At 34.4% G+C, this 19,343-nt stretch overlaps 1 protein-coding gene across 1 annotated transcript in view; it reads right to left on the minus strand.

Moving 5' to 3' along the window:
• Nucleotides 1-19,343, minus strand: part of CCDC91 (coiled-coil domain containing 91) — a 350,703-nt gene that overhangs the window by 285,463 nt on the left and 45,897 nt on the right. The window contains 1 exon segment of the mRNA XM_019452336.2: nucleotides 14,382-14,445. Coding sequence (XP_019307881.2) covers nucleotides 14,382-14,445 — 64 coding nt within the window.

Below are 19,343 nucleotides of genomic sequence, written 5' to 3' on the forward strand. Positions count from 1 at the left end.
GGGCTTTCAGAACTAGCTGGTGCAATACCCCTCTTCTATTAATTAAAATGATTGCAACAGATTGGAATAATCTATTTCTTAAAATTTTGGTAGAAACTTGCTTAGCAAACATCTGGGCCTGTTGCTTTCTTTGTGGGAAGATTCTATTTCTTATAATTATAGGATGATTCAGACTTTTAATTTCTCCCTCAATATTTTTCTAGAAATGTGACTAAGTTTTAAAAAAAAACAGTTGACATATAGTTGCTAAGAATATTGTCATTATATTGTTTTTTACTGTGCTAAAATAAACATAAAATTTATTATCTTAACCATTTTAATTGTACAGTTCAGTACATTGTATAGCTTATACAATGCATAAAGAACATTCATACTGTTGTGCAATCACCACCATCCATCTCCAAAACACTTTTCATCTCACAAAACTGAAACTCTGCATGTTAAACAATAACTCCACAGTCCCCTCCTCCCCAACCCCTGACAACCATTCCTCTACTTTCTGTCTCTATGATTATGACTCCTCTAAGTATCTCACATAATTGGAATAATATAGTATTTGCCTTGCTGTGACTGGTTATTTCACACAGCACAATGTCCTTAAAAGTTCTTCCATATTGTTGCACATGACAGAAATTCCCTCCTTTTTAAGGCTGAATAATAGTTTAATGTATACCACATTTTGTTTATCCATTCACCTCTCAATAGATATTTGGGTTGTTTCCATGTTTTAGCTATCATGAAAAATACTGCTATTAACATTGGTGTACTAATACCTGTTTAAGAACCTGCTTTTAATTCTTTGGGTATTTCCCTTGAAGTGGAATTGCTGGATCACATGGTAATTCTAGTTTTACTTTTGAGGAACTACTGTACCATTTTACACAACAGCTGTGCCATTTTGCATTCCCAGTAACAGCACACAAGGGTTCCAATTTCTCTATATCCTCATCAACACTTACTATTTCTTCTTTTTTTTTCAATAGTAGCCATCATATTGGATAGGGTTTTTTTAATTTTTTTTAATGTTTTTATTTAGTTTTGAGACAGAGAGAGACAGAGCATGAGCAGGGGAGAGACAGAGACAGAGCATGAGCAGATAGAGAGAGGGGGAGACACAGAATCCGAAGCAGGCTCCAGGCTCTGAGCTGTCGGCACAGAGCCTGATGCGGGGCTCGAACTTATGGACTATGAGATCATGACCTGAGCCAAAGTCAGACACTTAACTGACTGAGCCACCCAGGCGCCACTCATTATAGTTTTGATTTGTATTTCCCTAATGCAAATTAATGATTTTGACTATCTTTTCATAAGTTCATTTGCATACCTTCTTTGCAAAAATGTCTATTCAAATCCTTCACCCATTTTTTAATCTGGTGCTTTGTTTTCAGTTGTTGAGTTTTAGGAGCCCTTTATATATCCTGGATATTAATCCTTTATTTGCAAATATTTCCTCCTATTTTTTAGGTTAACTTTTTACTGGTGACAGTTTATACCTGTTGATGCACAAACTTTTAAATATTTTCATCAAGTCTAATTTGTTTTTTTTTCTTGCTTATGCAAGACACCTTACTGTCATATCCAAGACACCATTGTTAAATCCAATGTCAAAGTTTTGCCCTCTATTTTTTTTAAACTTTTTTTAGTTTTAGGTCTTACACTAGGTCAAGGGTCCATTAGGAATTAATTTTTGTATATACTATTAGTAAAGATTCCAACTTCATTCTGTTGCATGTGGATATCTACTTTTCCCAGAACTACTTGTTGAAAACACTCTCTTTTGTCCATTAAATGATCTTGGTACCTCTACCAAAAATCATTTCACCATATATGGGAAGGTTTATTTCTGGGCTTTCTATTCTATTCCACAGATTTATATACCTGTCTTTATCCAGTACCACGCTATTTTGATTGCTTAGTTTATAGTAAGTTTTTAAATTAAAAAATGTGAGTCATCCAGCTTTGTTCTATTTTTCAGGTTTATTTTGGCTATTCAGCGTCCCTTGAGATTCCATATAAATTTTAGGATGGTTTATCTATTTGTGCAAAAAATATCATTGGGATTTTGATAGAGATTGCATTAAATCTGTACATCATTTAGGATTAGTATTGACATGTTAAGAATCTTAAATTTTCCAATCCATGAACATGGGATGCCTTTCCATTTATTTATGTCGTCTTTCTTTCAGAAATGTTTTATAGTTTTAATTGTATAAGCCTTCAATCCTTAGTTAACTCCTAAGTAAGTATCTTATTCTTTTTTGGTGCTACTGTAAATTGAACTGTTTTCTTAATTTCCTTTTCAGATTGTTCATTGTTACTGTATAGAAATGCAACTGGTTTTTGTGTATGGACTCTGTATCCAGCTACTTCACTGAATTCATTTATTAGTTCCAACAATTTGTGTGTGTGTGTGTAATTTCAGGGTTTTCCACATATAATATATCATCTGTGAACAAAAACAATTTTACTTCTTCCTTTTGATTACATGCCTTTTATTTCTCATTATCTTTTTAATGTCTGATTTAACCGTGACTATATGTCCGTTTTAGTTTAAATATACTAAGTTCTATGTATGTACACAAAGTGTATTATTCAGATCTGCATCCTTGCTGATTTTTTTTTTACCTTTATCGATCAATAATCACAGGTCAGTTAAAATTTTTCACTTTATATAATAGTACCACTTTCTCTCTACATAACTACCCATTTTTTTGCTGTATATTTGATGCTATATTTTCTTTATAAAGTCAACTTTTTACCATTATGATATGACCAAGCCCTAACATGATTTTTAAGTTGATTTTGGATAATATTAATACAAGTAGCCAGTTTTTTTTTTTTTTTTAATGCTTTAAGACTGCATGGACTATCCTTTCTACCTAGAATACTCTTTCCTCAGGCAACTATTTGCCTTTCTTACCTCTCCCAGGTCTTGGTTCGAGTATCATTTCCACTGAAACTATCCAATGTTAAATGATAAAACCTTCCCCTCAGCATTCCTGATTCCTCCTTCCTTGCACAGCACTCACCACTTTTTCACATATTTACTGAATTATAATTATTGTTTGCCTCCCACATACATGGTAAACAGAACCTCCACAAGAACAAGAATTGTTACCAGTTTGGTCACCAATTTATCTCCAGCACCTAGAAGTAACTGGCATAGAGGTGGTGCTCAATGTATTTTTGTTGAATAAATAAGACTCTCAACCTCAAAGATCACCAGGGAAATGTAAATTTTAAAACAATGGAATGCTACTGCTACTTCATAGCCACTGAACACAAAAAAAGTTAAAAGTACACAATAACAATCCAAATGTCCATCATGAAGCTCTCCACTACATACCCAAAAGACAGACATGGTAAAAATCCCATGTGCATATGAAAAGAATGTATATTCTGAAACTACTGGGTACAGTGGTCTACAAATGTAGCGGTCTACAAATGTCACCTACGTCACATTGGTGAAAGTGTTCAAGTTTTTTATACCTCTTCTCTCTACTTGTAACAAATAGTAAGAGAGAAAAACTTCAACTACCATTGCAAATATGTCTTTTTGTCCTACACAATCACTTTTTCCTTCATGTATTTTGAAGCTCTGTTATTAGGTGCATATGTATTTAAGATTTTTAACATTTAAAGGAAACCCTATGCAGATTTCTTAAGTTACTTCTATGCAACTCCCTCTCCAGTACCCTGCCTGCAAATTCCGACTGCATCAGTTGGAATTCTAACCTCTGTTTCCTTTACCCTAGTTGGTATCCATTGCTTAGGTCAGGGAAAACTTCCTATGCTTCCTATTTCTCAAGGACCATAGCCCTGTGCTGTCTCTTGATGAATGCCTAAAAATAGTTGCTTCATTATCTTGTCCAGTATTATAGTCATTTGAAGTCAGATGATAATCCAAGGTGTGCTGTTTCGAAGGGGCACATGCACCCCAAGTTTATAGTAGCACTATCAACAATAGCCAAAGTATTGAAAGAACCCAAATGTCCATCGGTGGATGAATGGATAAAGAAGATGTGGTATATATACATACAATGGACTATTAGTCCACAATCGAAGAGAATGAAATCCTTTCATTTGCAACTATGTGGATGGAACTAGAGGGTATTATGCTAAGCGAAATTAGTCAGTCAGAGAAAGGCAAAGATCATATGACTTCACCCATATATGGAATTTAAGATACAAAACAGATTAACATATGGGAAGAGAAGCAAAAATGATATAAAAACAGGAAGGGGGACAAAACATAAGAGACTTTTTTTAAATTTTTTTCTAATGTTTATTTATTTTTGAGAGAGACACAGAATACGGACAGGGGAGGGGCAGAGAGAGAGGGAGACACAGAATCCGAAGCAGGTACCAGGCTCTGAGCTGTCAGCACAGAGCCCGACACAGGGCTCAAACCCACAAGCTGTGAGATCATGACCTGAGCCAAAGTCAGAAGCTTAACTGACTGAGCTACCCAGACACCTCAAGAGACTCTTAAATATAGAGAACAAACTGAGGGTTACTGGAGGGGTTGTGGGTGGGGGGTTGGGCTAAATAGGTAAGGGAAATTAAGGAAGGCACTTGGGATGACCACTGGGTGTTATACAAGGGGATAAATCACTGGAATCTACTCCTGAAATCATTATTGCACTATATGTTAACTAACTTGGATGTAATTAAAAATTAAAAAAGTAAAAATATAGGAAGATGGTAATCCAATCTGTATTACGCCATCATGACCAAATCCAGAAGGTTCTTTATTTTTGTATTTCTATTGTTCAGACTGTTTTCCTATTGTTGTAATAAATATTTTTTTTGCCTATATGTGTATGTATACACACACACACACACACACACACACACACACAGATGCATACAGAGAGAAAGAGACAGAGAGACAGAGAGACAGAGAGAATTTTTTTTTTTTTTTAATGCGGTAAAATGTTAACATTAGGGAAATCTGGGTGAAGAGCATACAGAAATTATTTGGACTATGTGTAACTTTTCCATATGTCTGAAATCATTTCAAAAAAAGAAAAGAAAAGGAAATACAATGCCATAATAAAAGCTACAGACTAGGAAAAAATATCTACAAACCACGCATCTGCTGACAAAGGACTCAAGTCCACATAAAGAACTCTCAAAACTCAATGGTAAAACAAAAAAATACAAAACAAAATCCAATTAGAAAATGGATAAATGGATAAAATATAAACATTTCACCAAAGAGGATACACACAGAGAATGACAATTAAGCAAATTATAAGACATTCAATATCCCTATTAGAGTAATGTAAATTAAGAAAACAGTGCAATATCATTACACACCTATTAGAACGGTTAAATAAAAAGCAGTGACAATACCAAATGATGGCAAAAATGTAGAGAAAAAATCTTTCAAACACTGATGGTGCAAATATAAAATGGTACAGCCACTCTGAAAAATGTATTTGTCAGTTACTTTAAAAGTTAAACAATACTTACCATAAGATCTAGCAATAGACCTTCTGGGGATTTTTCTCAGAAAAAGGAAAACTTAACATCCACACAAATATCTGTATGTAATTGTTCACAGCTTTATTTTTAATAGCCAAAAACTGGAAACAACCAAAATGTCCTAAAATAATAAACAAACTGTGCCACATCCACACCACTGAAGTATTAGTCAGCATTAAAAAGGAAAAAAAAAAAAAAGAAAAAGGAAAAAAAAAACTATCAAAACACGCAATGAGTTGAATGGATGTCAAAGGCATTATACTGAGTGAAAAAAAAGCCAATCTCAAAAGGTCACATACTGTTAATTCCATTTATATAACAATCTCATAATGACAAAGTTGTAAATATGGAGAACAAATGAGTGGTTTCTAGAAGTTAAAGAATGATGGAGAGGGAGGGAGTAGGAGTGACTATAAAAGAGTAGTACAAAGGAGATCTTATTGATGATGGAACAGTTCTGTATTTTGATGTAGTAATGGTAACACAAATGCACAGATGCAATAAAATAACACAAAACTATACCCACACATTGTTATCAATATCAGTTTCCTGGCTTTTATATTGTACTGTAGTTACATGAAATGAAACCACTTGGGAAAGTGGAAGGTAAGTAATAAGCAGGACTTCTCTGTATTATCTTTGCAAATTCTTATAAATCTATAGTTATTTTAAAATAAAAAGGTTTTCTTTTAATTATACATACATACATTCAAAAAGTATGTAAAATGAAACTTAAATATTTCTCTTTTAAAATGTTTCGAGGAGCACCTGGCTGGCTCAGTTGGCTGAGCATTTGATTTCAGCTCAGGTCATGGATCTTGTGGTTCTTGAGTTCAAGCCCCACAATGGGATCCCTGCTTTCAGCCTGTCAGAGCAGAACCAGCTTCGGATCTTCCATCCCCCTCTCTCTGCCCCTCCCCATTTGTTCTCTCCCAAAAGTAAATGGACATTTTTTTTAAAAGCATTTAAAATGTTTTGGCTTACAATGCATTTTCCTTTGAATTAGTTTGTCAATTTATTACATATCTGCCTTAGTTTCATAATGCATTAATTTAGTATGTTTTAGAAACCCTAACATCAATGACCTGAAGAAAAAGAGGTATGTCCAATTTATGGTATAAATACAATTTATGTCACTCTTTTTTATAGAGGGTGACAACAATTATAAGACAAACAAGGAAAGGAAGGAGAAAGGAAGAAATAAATGACTTAAGAGACAAATAAATCAACAAAGCTAGACCAAGAAATGACCCAGATGACAAGAACTTAAAAAAAAAAAAGCAACTGTGCATAATATAAGAATATAATGCAAAGTTAGAAAACATATGTAAATGGATATCAACAGATAGATGGAAACTACCAAAAAAAAAAAAAAAAAAAGGAAAATGTAAATGCTGATAATTAAAAACACACTATCAGAGCGGAAAATTCGTTTTGGGCTTATCATGACTCTACAGAATAAGGGGAAAAAAATCAGTAAACTTCAAAATAAATAAAAAGAAATTACCCAAATTAAAATACATACAAACACACAGTGACATTAAGCTTATAAATGTAATTTTATACTGTCACTCATGGTATCTATATTATATATAAAAGAATACAACCAAACAGAAACACTCTTCCACAGAAAACTGTCTCTACCTAATATATATTTATATAAATGAGGGAAATAAGTTAATGACTACAAAAAAATATTAATTTCTATGAATTATGTAACAGAATAAAAGTACATAAGAAATTTAATGAGTCATAACTAATAACAATGTTTTAAAAGTCACTGGAAATACCACTCTGCCTATAAAGAGAAGGATCTCTTGAAATTATAGTGGATTTAACATCTGAAAGTAATTCTTCTTGACACCATCAGGAAAACAGGTGCCAGCACCAAACAATCACAAGGAAAGGAAGAGTATTTCCATTCCTGCTTTATTCAAAAAATAATTCAACAACATTATTAATTACATTCATTTGACAGAGTAAATCAACTTTCTTTGACCTAGATATTCTCAGATCTAACAAAACATAACACATGCTCAAATGTTGGCTGATCTTAATAAAAGTGTATTGTTTCGAAGAGCAAAGTACAACAAAGCCTAATGAAATAAATTATTTCTAATGACCATTTTAGATATTCTTCCCTGAGTCTTCATTGATCATCAAAAAAGACCACAGTGTGTCACTGAAATGAAATGATACTCAGAAGATCTGATTTTCCTTTATCATTAGAGATGATAAAGGATACTATATTTAAAATCAATAGTAAATTTTACCAACATATGTACATAAATTACTAGCATTAGTAACAAAGAAGAAAACAGTTACTTGCAACCATTAAATTTATTTTAAAATGACCTAGTCCACTTAAAACCAACTCACACTGTTGTCTAAAATGTCTTTTACCAGGACACCAAATGGGATTTGCATCCTGCCAAAAGATTAAAACTCAAATTCATATGTTACTGTACTTTGTTTTCCTCCTTTTTTTTTTAATGCTATGAAGCACTATAACTCAAACTGAACGGTAGAACAGGAGCTGAACTGATAAATTAGAACTTTACAGTAGCCATTACTATAATGATGTTGCTGCCAGCATTCTATCCTTCATCAGTTTTACTCTCTCCAGATGTTTCATATTCATTTATAATTTGAATCAGTTAAATATAGACCCATGTGTTCTTCCACAGACTTCAATGCTGACATCCACCAGAAATATTCTCAGGCCTTTAAAAATAAAAATGTCATCAATTGTATATACCATTTAAGCCTGTATCAGATGTAAAATGGCCACACAATCTATGGCATGCCTTGAATGAGGTCCATGATGGCTCTGACTACTAGTATGTGACAGAAATGACACTGTACCATTTTCTAGGCTTAGACCTTAAGAAATTGATGGCTTTCACTTCCTGTACTTTGGAAAACTTGCTCTGGATGATTCTTCTCCACAGAAGAAATTTTACTATCCTAAGACTACTATGTTGTAAAGTAACCCAAAATAGCCCTGTGGAGAGACCACATCAAGAGAAAAACACCTAATGAATCTCCCACTCTTCCAGAAATGGCAGCCTCAGTGCTAGAGGACACAACAGTACACAGCCATCAAAATCCTTACCAAATTCCCGACCCACAAAATTGTGAGCAAAATAAAATAGTTGTTTAAGCAACTAAGTTTTGGGAGTTCTGTGCTAAACGACAGATAACAAACCAAAACTACAATTTCATTTTATGTACAAATAAACTCACTATGACAATAGGGAAGACAGCAGACTACCTGTTTATAGTATAATAATGAAACTTTTAGAGACTTTTAAATTATCAACTTAGTATCTACAGTACAAATTTCTTTGTCTTCCATTAAGTAACTCATAAATTAATCATGAAAGAAACATATATGCCCCATTACTTTTGATTCTTACTGTGTGAAGGAAAGTGTCAAGGCTACTAAGACATGACCCTATACCTATCCTCCCATGAGTTGACTATACACTAGTAAGAATCAGTTGTTTTGCTCTAAACATATTTAATCCAATTTATTTGCTAATATAATTATATGATTAAATATTTTAAAATCTATAAGAACTGGAAGTCATCATTTCCCTGAGTAAGTTGAACATCTCATAACAATTTGATAAAGTCTAGTTGCTTTTTAAAAAAATATTTTCAAGAAGTAAGACTAAAAAATTTAGAACAGTAACCACTGGGACTATTTTTCAACTGTCTCATCATACCTAAAAGGAAAATGAAACTAGATATTGAAGATAATGGTGTAGATGTGATTTAAGAAAGGCCATGATGAATTTCAATCAGGAGACCTGTGTTCATAGAAAAGATGTGGGCTTAATATCAAAACACTGGGTTATAAATATATACTATGTTTTAAGGTATATACATAACATTTTTATGACTAACCACTCTAGCCAAAAAAAAATTTTATAAGCAATATCCAATCGAGTTGGATAAAGGAGATTGTAATATAAGCTCTTTTTGTTCTTTAAATATTTATTTATTTTTGAGAAAAAGACAGAGACAGAGTGCAAGCAGGGAGGGGCAGAGAGAGAGGGAGACACAGAATCTGAAGCAGGCTCCAGGCTCTGAGCTGTCAGCACAGAGCAATACAGGTCTCAAACTCAGGAGCCTTCAAGCCCTGTGATCATGACCTGAGCCGAAGTTGCCCACTTAACCAACTGAGCCACCCAGGCACCCCTATGCTTTTTTTCTTTTTTCCCTATGTTCTTTCTAGAAAACGTTGTTGTTTTTTTTAATTAAGAAATAAGGATGAAAACAGATCTGTGGACGGATGGTGGTGATAACACAACATGATTACACTTAATGCAACTGAATTGTATACTTTAAAATGGTGAAGACAGTAAATTTTATGTTATGTGTCAGACTAAAGCAACAGACTTAATAATAAAAAAAAAAATCAAAAACATGTTGGGTGACAAGCCAGTCACCAAGAGTACATATTGTGTAATTCCATTTATATGAAGTTCAATAACAGGTAAAACTAACCTATGTAAAAGAAATCAGAAGAGTGGATCAGAGGATGGGGTAAAATGGTCTATAGAGAGAGCATAAGGTCAACGAAAGAACTTTCTGGGAAAATGGAAATGTTTCCTATCTTGATTGGAGTATACAGTACACAGTTATATATGTGTCAAACACAATGAATTCTACACCCCCTATCTGTACATTTCACAATATATGCAAATTCCACATTAGTTTTTTAAATGGGGAGGTGGGGAGCAGAAAAAGACTGAAGAAGTTAGTCTAGAAATTAATTCATGAGAATTATCCTCTGAAACAATATATGTAATGGTATTTTTTAGCCACCAGAATTATTAACCAGAACAGCTTATTGAAAGGTAAATTGCCAGCTGGTAACAGAGAAGGATACGCTACAATTTCTGACTCATCAACCATAAGGGTTTTAAAGGTAAATAAAACATCACCATCTTGATTACTTAAACTAAAACAAGATATCTAGAAGGACTAAAAGACTTTTAACTTCCCAGAGACTAGCCCTGTTTTCCCATCTGCCTAATCCTCATCCCCTCCAATTCAAGCCAATCCAATTTAACTCAACTGCCCGCTACACTTATCTGTGTAAATTATGTGAGGAGCTAAGTGTAACAGAATACAAAGATGAATATATAGTAAACTCAATCCTCAAGGCATTTATAATCAAATAGATGGCACTGCACAAGAAGGTAATAACTACAAGGAAAGACTTTGTGGTACCTGCCATATTCCAATTGAAACCCTGTCCACTTTAGACCACTAATTTGAAAGGTGAATTTTTTTTTTTTTTTAAGGAAAGGCAAACAGCAATGAGTGGCTCATGCTGCACGTTTATCCCCTACTCCTCCCTTTTTATTACCAGTGAAGGAAAAATCCCATAGTATCTCTGCTTCCAAGACATTTGAGAATGCAAATACAAAGGGTTTCCTGTAGTCTTTACAAGATAGAAAAGTACTGCGTGTTATACGAAGTGATGAATCACTAAACACTACACCTGAAACCAATTTTACCATATATGTTAACTAATTAGAATTTAAATAAAAACTTGAAATCAAGAAAACAAAAGAAAATTCATGGCTACAATCCTGAGTGGATGAGTAAAACTCTTCACCATATTTCTAATAAAAGATACTCAGTTTGACTCAAACCATTGACCATCAATGTTCCTGGCAATATATGAGTAATCAGATTTTAGACTTTTCTGGAGTGAATTATTCTGCTTTAAAAACCGAACCTCTAAAATTAGAATTATGAAGTGACAGAAAACATCACAATCTGAATTCTACTTACACAAAACCACACAGTTTTCTATGCCAAATTCCTAATTTACAGCTGGGAAAATCACCATTGAAGATAGCCGAGCCTAAATCAGATTCACTCAACATAAAACCAGATGTAGACCTCAAATTACATGTGACATCTCCAGCTACTCATATAAATAAGAATAATGCAAGCTGAAAGACAATAAATTCACCTAGACTCCTGTAAACCGGCCACTCTACCAGCAGCACAATATTCCTTTCCTAAAATTCTCAAATAAATTAGAAGAAAGGAAGAAAACATATATATCTTCATTGAAGTATAATTAAAAATGTGAAACTACTAACTTCAATTCTTCTAGGACAATTCCTTGAAGCAAAACAAGATATTCTAGATCTTGAAATACACCTGTTATTTTAAAAATATAAAGAAAAAACCCACCAGACTTTTAGGATACCAAGTCTTACACGTCACCTCAGAACTCCTCCCCAAACAACATGTCACAAGTGGACAGAAACAAACTGTACAAGATATTTCTTTAGTTGTTTGCTTCATCAGCTATTGATTTCCCCACCATAAATTAACAAAACCAATGTAACTCAACAGGAGTCTGCCTGTAAGTATAAAATCCCTTTATATTATTTGGCTTCAAAAGTTTGTACCCTATGGAAAATCCATTTGAAATTTTACCTGGCATATACATGCTAAAATATTTTGTTTGTCATTTGAAGCCACACCAGATTCCAACCCACAGAGATAAGATTTCCAATTTATTTCTCACAACCCACTATTCAAAACCCAAACTTACAATACAGAAAGGCATTGCTAAAATTCTGTAGTAGTAATAGTAGTAGTAGTAAAGCCAATTAATTACCATAGATCTCTATTTTTAGGGTATTTCTTAAAGCTTCTAATATCCATAATATATAGCATTTCAATATCTAAATTAAGTACTTAGTACTTAATTAAGTACTTAAGTACTTAGCCACTTAAGTGGCTTAGTCAGTTGAGTGTCTGACTCTTGATCCCAGGGTCATGGGATCGAGCCCCACATCAGGCTCTATGCTGAGCATGGAGCCTGCTTGAAATTCTTTCTCTCTTCCTCTGACCCTCTCCCCTGCTCTCATGAGCACTCAAGTTCTCTCTAAAATAAAGTAAATAAATTTAAAAAAAATAAAAATATACTCAAATATATGAGGCTCACCTTGGAACTCTAACGTAAGAGTTCTTTCTAGGTTAGAAATCAAACCTAACTTAGCTCAAGCACTATAAATTGAATAAATAATAACATGATTTCTTAAAAAGAACATGGTATCAAATACTACAATTATTGTACAGTTTATTAAAAGTATACATCATATTAATTTATAGAAATTAGACTCTCATGCTTCCTTATAGACACCTATTCCATGTGACTTCAAAAATTAAGCTTGTTGGGGTGCCTGGGTGGCTCAATCAGGTAAGACACAGATTCTTGATTTCAGCTCAGGTCACGATTTCACAGTTTCATGAGTTTGAGCCCTACATAGGACTCTACGCACTGACCACGCGAAGCCTGCTTGGGATTCTCCCTCTCTCCCTCTCTCTTCCCCTCTCCCACTCATGCTCTCTCTGTCTCTCTTAAAATAAATAAACTAAAAAAATTAAGATTGTTACAAAACATCACATAGTGCTGATATGCTACAAACTGCATCATTTCAGAAACATCAAAATCTGGTATCCAGTTTTTCCCATAATGGTAAATACCACCAATGAATCAATATTATGTCCACCCACCACTATTCAAAATGCAAACCATGCAGCTGCAACTGTCATATTGGATCAAAGTTTTTAATACTACCAAAAAACAATAGGCAAAACTATCACTCAAAATATTTGGAAGATGAAACAATGTGAGTTAAAGTTTTCTCTGTTACCCAGAGACATCTGAAAACTCTCTTTGTTTTAACTTAAAAAATGCTTCCTAAAATACACTGGTCAATTTCCCTGTCTTAGAAAATAAAGTACAGAGAATCATCACATTACATGTATCCTTTACACATGAATGGCTGTTCAGGGAGTAGAATGGATATATTCGAAGAATGAACTGAGACTTTCATTTTCTCTTTCCACCTTTCACCCTCACCACTACCATGTACTGTTGAAATAATACATGTTGTTAAAGACTTATTTCAGAGAAGAATGAAGAGATATTGAAAAAAACTACAAAAGTTTAGCCTTCATAAAAAGTCAACAAAGAAATGATAGCTATCTTCAAATGTATTAAAACAGAACTCTTAGATAACAAAATGAAAACCCCTTGTGCTATAAGGCACACATAGTAAGTGGCATCTCTTAATTTTGCCAACCCAACACCCTTCCCTCCAAGCTTCTCCTAGCCATAACGGTGGGCAATTTGCTCAAACTGAACTAAATAAAATAACACAACTAATAATTAGTCCTAAGGATAGGAAACTATAGCTCAATCAATCAATCCTTCCTTGGGATGTTTCCAATTAGATATAGAAGGGAGAAAGTCCCTTCCCTTTCTGTTCACAAACTCTCTTTATCTACTAAATTATGAACTCCACCACCTTATCTTACTTCCTCAGCATGCACGTTCAGTCCCACTTTAAAAATTTTGCCTAAGCTATTCCCTGGAATGCTCTTCTTCATGATATTTACAGAGCTAGTTATTTCTTTTGATTCAGATCTCAGCTTTAACATTCCCTCTGGACAAAGGCTTTCTTAAGCAGTCACTTAATCACTGTCACATCATCTTACTTTAATTCTCTACATAGCACTTATCACTTAAATATACTTCTTTTTAATACTCATTGCTGTATCTTCAATACCTTGAATAGTGCCTGGCACAGACTATATTCTCCATTCGGAATTTGTTCAATAAACAAATGAAAGCTGTAAAGGCTCAAGCCCAAAGCTAGCAACCGTGGCCCTAGCCCCAGAGAGAAGCTGGTCTGAAAGAGTGAAGCAATTAAGAAGAAAAACAAAGCAAATCTCCTGAAGGCATATGAATCTTTTCAGTCATCCCAAAGACCAGCTCCAACCCTACCCATAACAGAGTCTGATTACGTAGATCAGACGTCTTTAAGATGGTGTGCACATACCACCCTGAGGAGGAGCAGGAGACAAGCAAGACGATCCATCAGAATGTGAGAAGAAATACTCCATCTAAAATAAAATACACGTATTTTATATTATCTTTGGCGAAGTACTATATTTGTGTCTGTTTTATAATGTACGTATGACTATAGTCATACACACATGCATACACACACACACAATGAGTAGATAAACACACCCATATTGGACGTATACCTGATACCTGATAGAGGTAAATAATCAAAAAAGTGTGGAGAATATCAATGTCAAACTTGTTTTTCTTAGGCTGGAGTGTTTCAGGTTTATTTCATTTCTAACCAAGAGATTTCTGAAACATACTTAAAACATATTTGGTGTAGGGGCGCCTGGGTGGCTCAGTCGGTTAAGCATCCGACTTCGGCTCAGGTCATGATCTCGCGGTCCGTGGGTTCGAGCCCCGCATCAGGCTCTGTGCTGACAGCTCAGAGCCTGGAGCCTGTTTCAGATTCTGTGTCTCCCTCTCTCTCTGACCCTCCCCCGTTCATGCTCTGTCTCCCTCTTTCTCAAAAATAAATAAACGTTAAAAAAAAATAAAAATAAAACATATTTGGTGCTCAAATATTTGCACAATGCTGAATGCGCAGACTAATGATGGCTCCAGAGGACAGACAAATGAAAGCCAAAAGCAAAGAGATTTAAAATCTACATAAAATTAAAATTCTAAAATTTAGACCCGGCTAAAAGTAATCACCACCTCTCCAATTATAAATGTGCCACTACAGGGTGGGTTCAAGTAGAAGCCTGCTGACCATTAGTAAAGGATACTTAGACATGATTTCAGCACTTGCAAGGCAGTCTATGTAACAAATTTAACTGAGTGATATTAAATGCTGGCAATGTAATGATAAGTTTACTCCTTTCCCCTTGGAGGTCACAATTTAACAAAGACAAACTTGCAAACATATATTAGTATACATTAGATATCTATACACATGGTATAGTGACAGGAATAGGAAAAGGTGATGATTAACTCTGCATGGTGGGAATATTTAAGTTGAATATTGAGATATGCAAAAGCCACTTTTTCCTGTTAGTCAAGAAAGATAAAAACACTTCTGACAAAGGAACATGTGAGAAAGGACAGGTATAAAAAGCACATAGTATGGCAAACCCAAAATACAACGAGTAATATGAAACTGTTGAATGACAAGGTGCCCATGGCAGAAGAATATCTACAAATGAAGCTGCTGGATAAGTAGGTAGGAGCCAAATTGTGAAAGGTCATTCTAAGGAGTTGGAGCCATAAAACAATAAAAATAACTATCTTGTACAGTGTACTACTTTGTATCAGACACATACCTAAACTCTTTAGATATGCTACCACTTTTAATCCTCAGAAGATGTCTATCATTATCTATCTACACTTTCTAAAAAAGAAAACTTAGGCTAGAGAAAGACCAAGTAATTTGCCTAAAATCACAGTTAAATTAGAGTCAGAGACAGAACTCACTGAAGGATTCTGAGAAGGGATGTAAGTATTCTGAATAAGTGACATGTATTTTAGAAAAACGTCTATGAAGCAATGTGGATAAAGAGGTGGAAGTAATAGGTTAGTTTTAGGGAAATGAAAGACATAAATATAATCCAAATAAGAGCTACTAATGGGGGTTGTAAAAGGGAAAGGAAAACTAAAAGATTCCACTGGTTTCTAGCTTGAGAAAGCAGGTAGAAAAGAAAGTTTAGGTAGGACAATGAGGCATAAAATGAAAGAGATGAGGTATAAAATGATTAGTATGGGGGCGCCTGGGTGGCGCAGTCGGTTAACCGTCCGACTTCAGCCAGGTCACGATCTCACGGTCCGTGAGTTCGAGCCCCGCGTCGGGCTCTGGGCTGACGGCTCGGAGCCTGGAGCCTGTTTCCGATTCTGTGTCTCCCTCTCTCTCTGCCCCTCCCCCGTTCATGCTCTGTCTCTCTCTGTCCCAAAAATAAATTAAAAAAATAAATAAATAAATAAATAAATAAATAAAATGATTAGTATGAATCTAGGCAATATGGTCACATTTAAAGTTTCAAAACAAAACCAAAAACAAAAACAAAAACAAAAGCCAGCAGAATACAGTCCAATAGGGAGTTAACTAGAAAGAGCTCTTTCTAAAACAGAAGTGAGAATTGCCAAGATAAACATATTTAGAAAGCATCAATATAAATACAGTAATTAAAAAATTAGGCCAAATAAAGTAGAAAATAAATATCCACAAGTCCATATTGATATAAATGACAAAAGGAAGGAGGGAGGGAGGGAGGGAGGGAAGGAGGAAGGAAGGAGGGAGGGAAGGAGGAAGGAAGGAAGGAAGGAAGAAGGAAGGAAGGAAGGAAGGAAGGAAGGAAGGAAGGAAGGAAGGAAGGAAAAATTTTCCATGCAGAAAAATTCCAATTAATTTATACAGATATTCAAGAAGGAGGAACTCCCCACTCCTTAAGTATGGCCTGAACACACCGACTTCATTCCAAAGAATACATAATGAAAGGAGGGGAAAGAAGAAATGTAAAGCAGAGAAGCCTGACAAAAACCATCTCAGCCAAATGATTCAAGTCAACATTAGCAATGATTAAGTCACGTTGATAGTATGTACCCTTGATATGACATGATCAAATGACATTTTACATACATGGTCTCTTCCCAAAAACCTGTAACTTCATTCCAAATGTGAGTAAAACATCAGACCAACCTCAACTGATTGAAGGGCAATCTATAAAACACCAGACCAGTACTACTCAAAACTGTCAAGGTCATCAAAAGCAAGTTAAGTTTAAAAAATCATCACACCCAAGAAGAACCTAAGTATACATAACAACTAAATGTAATATGATATCCTGCTTTATGGGAATATGGAATAGAGAAAAGAAGGTAGATAAAAACTATGGAAATCTGAAAAAAGTCATGTACTTTAATTAGTAATTGTGTATAAACATTGGTTCATTAATTTTAACAAATGTACCATACTAATATATCAATAATAGGAAAAACTGTGAGTGGGGTATATAAGAACTCTCTGTACTGAGTTCACAATTTTTTATAAATCTAAAATTATTCTAAACAATAAAAGGGTTTTTTTTTTTAATTAGGCCAAAAACAACAACAACAACAACATAGAAAACCATTACTACTCAAGGGATAGGTCAAATAAAGTAAGTTAGTAAAAGAAATTTAAAAGAGATGATCATGAATATACAAAGACAGAATGATACCCCAGAAATAATAAGGAAGAACTGTACAAGAATAGAAACAGGCTTAATAGAGGTCAAAGAAGATAAGGAATGAACAGAAACTACTGGATTTAGGGAGTCAGTGGTTTAAAAGGAAACGTTCAGTGGAGCTAAAAGATGAAAGGTAAACCACAATGGGTTATGATGCCTTCAGAGCCCTAATTTTATAATTCTCTCAGTCACAAATCTCTTCAGAGATTCTTCTAGTTTCAAATCTATTGAAAGTCTCCCCTATTCCTTGAATTCACATCAATTTAGTAGCCAAAATCTCTTACTGAATCATCTTTCACAGTGTAAAATAAAGTATTAGGAGATGCATCAGATAGCATACTTTTTATCCAGAAGTAACAGAAATTCCAAAAGCAAACGAGCTTAAACAATAAGGAAATGTATAACCATTGTCAAATATAAGAGGAAGCACACAGATACAGCAGGCTCTAAGCACTACAAGTCAAAGCTTCAGGAACTCTCTGTAAACTCCCCTGGCTGAGTGCCTGTGTGGAACTTTACCAACAGGCTGGAAACAAAGTGATCGAGATATTCTGAGATTGTGATCTGCCCATCTTTGAACCTGTCACTAGCAAAGAAAGGGAATTTCCATGTTTCACTTAGACACTCAATCCTGGATCGAGGAAAGAAGACCCCTTTTTCTGAGTCATGTGAAGAAGGGTTAGATGCCTGAAGAAAATAGGTTCAGTTAGAAAGACAGGAAAGAAATAATGCTAAATAGGCTATCAATAAATGCTAAATAGGAAGTTCTTATTTGCATGTTTTCATAGCCTTGGAAAATTTTAAAAATTACTTTAATACAATGAAGAATAGGCTTAAACAAATAAAGGCCAAACAATTTCGTTCCTCAAATAACCAAATGATAACCTCAAAGACAATACTGTTTTTATAGGACAAGAGGAAAATGTGGTATGAATTTGTAAGCTTTCATCACTCAAACTTATATCACAAAAATAAAATGTATTAGAGTATTTTAAAACCAGAATGTTATCACATTTTACACTAAATTGTTATTTTATTAGGGATAAGATAGTAAGAGATTCCAAGGGAGTGGAAAGAGCACTGGATGTGGGGTCAGGGCTCTAGGCGCTTAGACCTAATGCTTTCATTAAATTGCAGATTATCTCAGTCACGGAATCTATCTAGATTTCAGTTTCGTCCTCTGATAAATCAGAAAATTCAGAGAAGGGGTTCTTCAGGTTTTCTTTCTGTTTACTTCCTAATTATAAATAGTATTCAGTTAATAACTAAAAAATTTATGTGGACTATTTAACATTGTAATTCTGAGCTAGCCAAATCCTAAAGACACCTTTCATGCCTACAAGCTGAGACACAAAAGCTTCACTTTGAAAAACTTCACTACAAAACTTCATTTTCATGAAAACCCTCACTGTGGCCAGAAATATAAATAGCATGATGTTACAACTTTCTGAAATAACTCAAGAATTTAATTCAATTTCTCTTTAAAACCAAATTCATTATTAAAAGGTTGCAGCATACCTACAGAAGCAAACCCTCACTGCTGGACAGGAGAACGGAAAATGACAAAAACTCAACCACTTTGAAATTCAATTAAAGACAAGATTTCTAACCACTAAGCCTAAATGAGGAAGAAGATGAAAAGCAAAACACAATAAGAAAGCTGGAATTCAAGTCATAAACAGAAAGGGAAATTTCTATATAGAGTATGAAAGAAGAGGTGGAAACACCCC

The sequence above is a fragment of the Panthera pardus genome, unplaced genomic scaffold (genome assembly GCF_024362965.1).
Source record: "Panthera pardus isolate Hobbes unplaced genomic scaffold, ASM2436296v1 HiC_scaffold_6, whole genome shotgun sequence".
Taxonomy (NCBI): domain Eukaryota; kingdom Metazoa; phylum Chordata; class Mammalia; order Carnivora; family Felidae; genus Panthera; species Panthera pardus.